General features: G+C 42.8%; 1 protein-coding gene across 1 annotated transcript; it reads right to left on the reverse strand.

Moving 5' to 3' along the window:
* Nucleotides 1-2171: 2171 nt before the first annotated feature.
* On the reverse strand, nucleotides 2172-3896 carry LOC125194970. The gene has a single exon (XM_048093181.1). The coding sequence runs from the start codon at nucleotides 3894-3896 to the stop codon at nucleotides 2172-2174; it is 1725 nt and encodes a 574-aa protein (XP_047949138.1).
* Nucleotides 3897-7231: the final 3335 nt, after the last annotated feature.

Raw genomic sequence — 7231 nt, forward strand, 5'->3', positions numbered from 1 at the left:
CAGCAAGAAATCATGTATTGTGGGGGGTGGACGGCCGTAAACGACCTCAAATGGTGATATGCCTAACACCGAATGAGTGCTTGTGTTGTAGCAATATTCCGCCCAAGCCAACCATCTATTCCACTGGCGTGGCTTCTCCGACGAAAAGCACCGCAGATAAGTCTGGAGGCAGCGGTTCATCACCTCCGTTTGGCCATCGGTCTCCGGGTGATAAGCGGAGCTCATCTTGAGCTTGGTGCCTGTGGCGCGAAACAACTCCTGCCAAAAGGAACTGATAAAAATTGGGTCGCGGTCGGAGACGATGGAACGGGAATTCCATGAAGCCGGACCACTTCCTTAGTAAAACTCTCTGCCACCTGCTTTGCCGAGAACGGATGGCACAGAGCTATGAAATGGGCATATTTGGAAAGACGATCGACCACGACAAACACGCAATCCACACCCCCAGCCTTGGGGAGGCCCGACAAAAAATCCATACTCACATCTTCCCAAACTCTCTCCGGGATGGGCAGTGGGGCCAAGAGGCCCGCCGGCGCTTGGGTATCGGATTTATTTTTCTGGCACGTAGCGCAGGCAGCAACAAAGTTTGTGACGTGTTTCACCATGCCGGGCCAATAAACATTGGATGCAAGGCGGCGGTAAGTGCGGTAGGCTCCAGCATGTCCCCCGCTTGGCGTGATGTGGAACTCTGCCAACAGCCTGGTTGTCCAAGGAGATGAAGCAGGAATGACGAAACGACCTTTGTAGAAAAGGACTCCATGGTTGAGTTCGTAATGAGGCGTTGACGGCTCACCGGCCTCCAAAGCTGCTTTGATCTTCCCCAAGGAGGCGTCGGAGTCAATAGAAGCCTGGGCCTCTGACCAATCGACCCACATAGGACGAGATACAACGGAGAGCTCGATAGCGTCGTCATCGCGACGAGAGAGAGCATCCGCCGCCCGATTTAAACGTCCTTCTTTATAAACCACCGAGAACTGGTACCCCAAAAGTTTGGCTGCCCAATCTTGTTGAGCAGGAGTGGACAGCGGCTGAGTTAACAGGTGTCGCAGACTCCGCTGGTCGGTGCGGACTACGAAGCGGCGACCGAGCAGGTAGGGTCGCCAATGATGGATCGCCAACACAAGGCCCATCAACTCCTTCTCATAAGCCGATTTGGTCAGCCATCTCGACGAAAGGGGCTTGCTAAAATAGGCAACTGGCTGCTTCTCCTGCATAAGAACTGCCCCCAGGCCCCGCCCTGATGCATCACATTCGATGACAAATTCTTTTGAAAAATCGGGCATACGGAGGAGGGGGGCCGAAGTCAATGCCGACTTAAGCTCGTGAAACGCCTTGCTCGCCTCGGCAGGCCATACCCACGCCCTTTTTGTAGTGGTGTGTTCTGATTTCTTCAAAAGGGAAGTTAAAGGAGCAGCGATTTTTCCATAGTCACGGATGAATCGCCGATAGTAGTCCGTCAAACCCAAAAATCCTCTAACTCCTTTCAGTGACGTCGGAGTAGGCCAACGAACCACTGCAGATATTTTGGATGGGTCCATGTGTACACCAGCCGCCGACACAATGTGACCAAGATATTCGACCTCGTTGCGCCCTAAGAGGCACTTCTTGGGATTGACCACGAGGGAGTGGGTTTGCAGCAGCCGAAATACCTGGCGAAGGTGAGAAATATGCGCCTCCCAAGTCTTGCTATAGACCAATATGTCGTCGAAGAAAACGAGCACATGCCGCCGGAGGAGAGGGCGAAAAATATCATTCGTCAAGCCTTGAAAAGTGGCGGGAGCGTTGGTCAGGCCAAAAGGCATGACCCGGAACTCGTAATGGCCTGAGTGAGTACGAAAAGCTGTCTTGTGTATATCCGGGGCCGCGACGCGAATCTGGTGATACCCGGCTTTCAAATCCAATTTGCTAAACCATCGTGCACCATGCAATTCATCGAGGAGTTCTTGAATGACCGGAATTGGGTACTTATCCGGTATAGTGCGCTTATTTAGTTCGCGATAATCGACGCAGAACCGCCAAGACCCGTCCTTTTTCCGCACGAGGAGGACTGGGCTTGAGTAAGGACTAGTGCTTGGCTGGATAATCCCGGAGGCAAGCATCTCTGCGACCAGCCGCTCCATTTCGTCCTTTTGTAAGTGGTTGTATCTGTAAGGACGAACGGAGACAGGGAGTCACCCTGGCTGAAGTGGAATCTGGTGGTCGATTCGTCGGCTCGGGGGCAGAGTGGTCGTGGGGTTCATGACCGCTGGGAATTCTGCCGTGAGGTCACGAAGCTGACGTCGGGCCGCATCAGTCAGGGTATCTGCAAAATCAAAATTGGGCTCGGCGGGGCCGGTTAAGGAGCACAAAACCCAGCCTTTATCGCCGTATTCCAAGGCATGTATGTCCTGTGCGGAGCACTCCCGACGCGTGAGGGTGGGGTCTCCTTGGAGTATGACCAGCCTCCCGTTGAAAGGAAACTTCATAGAGAGGTTATCCCAATTTGCAGTGACGTCTCCCAGAGATTTCAACCACGAAACACCCAGTATGATATCGATATTTCGCAGAGGAAAAACATAGCACGATACCACAAAAACTTCAGATGCCAATAATAAGGGAATGTCGCGGCAAATGCCTGCTGTTCGGACTAATGATCCATCACCTAATCGGACAGAGAAAGGCGCGGTAGGAGTGACCTGTAACTGCAGTTGTGCCACCACCCTATCCGACACGAAACAATGGCTGGCACCGCTGTCTACCATGACCAATAAATCGTGATTATTGAGGGATCCGAAAAGCTTCATAGTCTCGGATGTGTCAAGGCCATTGAAAGACAATTCTGACAGCCGAAGTTCAATTTCTGCCTCCACTGCCTCCTTCTCCTCTGGAGTCATGTCATCCAGCAGGTCTTCCTCCTCCTCGTAAACCAGTACATTCAGCGTCTTAGGAGGACAGCGATGCTTTGGTCCATACTTAAGACCGCATTTAAAACAAGTACCTGCTGCCAAATGTCGCTTATACTCCTCCGAAGACATTTCCCGGAAATTCCGCTGTGAGTTGCGGAAAGGACCGGTTACAGAATTTGAGGAGTTGGAAGAAGGGGGCCCTTTCTTAAATGATCTGCCGTATGTGGGAGCCTGTGACACTGGCTGGAACGTACCTAACGGTGACTGGGATTGGGCCGGTGGATTTCCGGCCACTTGGTCGACATCCAGTACAAACTGGACTGCATCAGTGTAGTTTGTGATCTTGGCAGCCTTCATCTGCATCCGAACTTCAGGACGTAGGCCTGCCATGAAGAAACCCAAATACTGGTGGTAAGCCAAATCCGGAACTAAGGCCAATCGGGCCTCGAATGCTGCCACAAATTCAGCGAGGGTGCCGGTGTGACGGACTGCCGCAAACGCTTCGTACTCATCCACAGCGCCATTGTTTCCGAAGCGCTTCATAAGCTCCTGCACAAAACAGTCCCAATCCAAATTCGGGGTGCGTTTAATAAGCAACTGGTACCATGGCAAAGCCGGGCCTGCCAATGCTACCATAGCCACCTTTACTCGCTTCTCGGGGGCCGTGGCAGAAACTAGAAAATACTGCTCAGCTCGTGCTAGCCAAGCCACCGCCTCTGTGCCGTCAAAAGTGGGCATGGTCAGGGTGGAGTTTCCCCCTGGGTTCGCCGTAGGTGGGTCCTCCTTAGTGGTTGAATCGGCAGTGCCTGAGGCTGATGCCCCGCTCGATTTGCCCGTTGACAGAGCAGTCCGTACCTCCGCGATAAATAACTCCAGTTGAGATGCGACCGCTGAAACGCGTTCATCAGTGGTCTTGAGTTGATTTCGGAGGGCATCAATTCCCGTCTCCAGTTCCCCAGCCGCCTTCTCTAATCCGTCTAGGCGAGAGTCCGTACTCCGAGTTACTACCATCGTTCACCGCACCAATTGATAGAGTGAAGGTGACCGATTAGGAAGAGCACGAGAGGTGCTCAACAGATTTACTAAAACAAGGAAGATGGAAAAGGGAAAACTCGACTTTATTGATTGAAAAAGAGAATGTAACAATGCAGAAATCCTCCAAAGAGGCCTTACGACTACGTCGTCCAATATACTGTCTTTTCCCAAAGATGATCTCAGTCCTTTGGGCTATTCAATATATATAGACTTTACAATTAACTGAATGAGGAAAACTAGCAACAAACTGATATGCAAATAAATGTAACAAATTAAATATGCTAATAACTATAGTCGAGATAATCTTGCAACCGCTTCCCTTTCTTTACTCCGCCGAATTTGCAGGCCAAACCACCTCTCTATTTCCACGCTTATAAACTCTCCATGGTGTATCAAATTGCTAGTGTAGTCGAGTCTCTATCAGTTTCTTCGAGACTTTTGAGGCAAGATAATTTAAATTTTTTGCCAAGGAAATTAAATACTCCCTCCGTCCATAGAAAATAGTTTCATTTGTGGATGACACGGTTTTAATAAGAAATTGATAAAGTAAGAGAGTAGGAGAAAATTAGGTAAAATATGAGAGATATGATGAAAATGTAAGTAGAGTATGAGAGAGGAGAAAAATGGGTAAAATATGAGAGAGAAACTTTTATTTTTAGAAATAAGACTAATTTTCGTAGACATCCAAAAATGGTAAAATGAAACTAATTTTTTTTGGACGAATGGAGTATGATATCAACAAGACTAGATATCAGTAAGAGGTCCCCAATATTGTCCTTATTGAATAGCAACATTCATTGAGCTAATTAGAACTTTGCAAGAGATAGATTAGTCCACATTTAAAAATCTGAAAGGGCAGTTGGAACTGAAAGTTGTTTTTTTTTTTTTTTTTTTTTTTTTTTTTTTTTTTTTTTTTTTTTTTTTTTTTTATATAATGTAGCTGTTAACTTTTTCATGTGTTGTGATTTCAATTTGTTCCATTGAGATCACCTCCCCAACATAATTATATTCCATAATCTTGTACTTGAATCCAAAGTGATTGTTGTTGTTCATCAGGTATTACATAATCTCTTAGCTAGATCTTATCTTATTTTATCAGTACTACTTTAAATTCATTCCACCAGCACTGGTGAAGAATAAAGTAGCATAAAATGTGCTTGTCGTCCTATTTTTGATATAATTGATGAAGCTGGTGGTGCCCTACCTACCCACCAACCCCACACCATCATAGTATTCAATTACTCAAAAATGGTTTTGTAGGGGAAATATTGTAGCATGCTTTGAAGCCATAACTTCATCAATACTTCTCATGGTGAAGAATTAGTATAGCATCTATGAATCTCTTATGTGTCTACATCGTTCACATGATCGGATGCAGAAAAAAACCTCTGCCGTCACTGGTTTTTAAATTCCGAGTTTGGAATTTTTAGACAACAATTTTTATACGACTTCAATTGATTATATGAGCTTTTTTACAGCCTTCATCCTTCGTTTAAGAGAAAAAGGAAAAAAGTGAGAAGTAGTATTAGTGGAATGATGTGTAGGGTTATTTTTTGTTGAAAACTTTCCATAAATGAATGTGCTTTATTTTTTGTGGGCGGTCAAAAGTGGTAATTATGCTCTATATTTTGTGGACGGAAGGAGGAATATTTTATCTTATTACTACCAAAGGACCTCAAGTTGGAGTTACTAAAAGCGTATTAAAAAGACAAAAAAACATAATCCAAAATCCTGACTTTTGTTTAAAACTTTATGTAAGCCGTTAATGCTGACTTTAAATAACATACTTGTGTGTCGTTTGTAGGATTAATTTGCTAGCAAATCCATTGACTGGAAAAGTGGAAATATTGTTTCAGTGCACAGACGTTTTTTATGCAACATTTTGTTTGATTATAAGATCTCAAATGTTTTAGCTGATTGAATATTTCTCCTATTATTATGCAAAATAATGTAGGATTCGTAGATTAAGTTTTCTAACTTAGTGATATTGTTCATCTTTAAAAGATACTCCTATATGAGTGTTTCAGAGTAGATCTAAAATACCTAATTTTTCCTTCCTCATCTCAAGAAACATTAAAGCAACCTAAAATTTACTTTTCAAAGCGAACCCTTGTTGTTGCCAATTTTAATTTTTACAGCCATTTTTCCATAGAGAAGGTTCATTGTTTCCGTATAATGGATGACTATTTTAGAAAAATAATACTCCTACTCCCTTTGATCCCCATTAAATATCTTGTATTTTCTTATTTGAATGATCTCAAGTAGTGTTTCATTTCACTTTTATCATTTTTAATAGTTGACCATGCATTCTATTAACTCATTTTTACTCATATTTTATTATCAAATTAATATATAAAAATTGGACTCACGTTCTACTAACTTTTTCTACCAACTTTTATCTATAAAATCAAACAATTTCTTAAAATTTGCCCCGTTCAAATATGAGACATTTAATGGAGACCTAAAGTAGTAGACCATAAAATTTGGTAACAAGAATAATGATTTAACCAATAAATTGGAAAACATATAATTTTAGGAGTGGAGATCTGAAATATATGGGCATGTATGTATGTATAAAACATAGTACTACTATAATTTTATTGAATCAAAATAAATATGCATATATTTATGTCGAATGAACCTATCCTCAAATAAAGAAAGATCAAAGATCCCACCTATCCTCAAATTACTGAAGGCAATTAAAATCTGTTGTCATTTAAAAGAAATGGAAAAGAAAAGTCCAAATATGAAAGAAACACCTGTTTATGGATTGGTCTATTTTAGGTGTGCAATGATGGTACTTGAGAGAGAGGAGAGTGGTAGTGAGACAGAGATGGAGATAATGCATGATTAATGACTAGATTTCAGTTAAGTTATTGGATAATGACATGATTAGTATCAAGTTTAACATGAATCATGAATGTTAGCTGGTCCCACCACTAAACATGAAATCCTGTTTTTGAAGATCTCTTAGGTAAGAAATCAATGCAATCAAAGATTTCATACATTTTTAATGAGAAAGGTGAACAGGATGATGTGATTTCAGAGCTTAAAGGGGCCACTTTAAAGCTGTGGCCTCTGTTTATGTTATTTTTAATATCTCCATTACTATTTTTTTTTCAAAATACATGTTACTCATACTCCCTAGTTCTGCAATAGTGTAGGCATTTCTTTTCGGCACACAATTTAAAAAAGTTTATGTCAAGTAAGTTAAATAAAGTAAGAATGAAATACTAAGAAATAAACAAAATAGAAATAAAAAAAGAATAAAGTATGAAAACAAAATGTATTTGACTTTGCTAGAGAAGGAA

Source organism: Salvia hispanica, chromosome 6 (genome assembly GCF_023119035.1).
Source record: "Salvia hispanica cultivar TCC Black 2014 chromosome 6, UniMelb_Shisp_WGS_1.0, whole genome shotgun sequence".
Taxonomy (NCBI): domain Eukaryota; kingdom Viridiplantae; phylum Streptophyta; class Magnoliopsida; order Lamiales; family Lamiaceae; genus Salvia; species Salvia hispanica.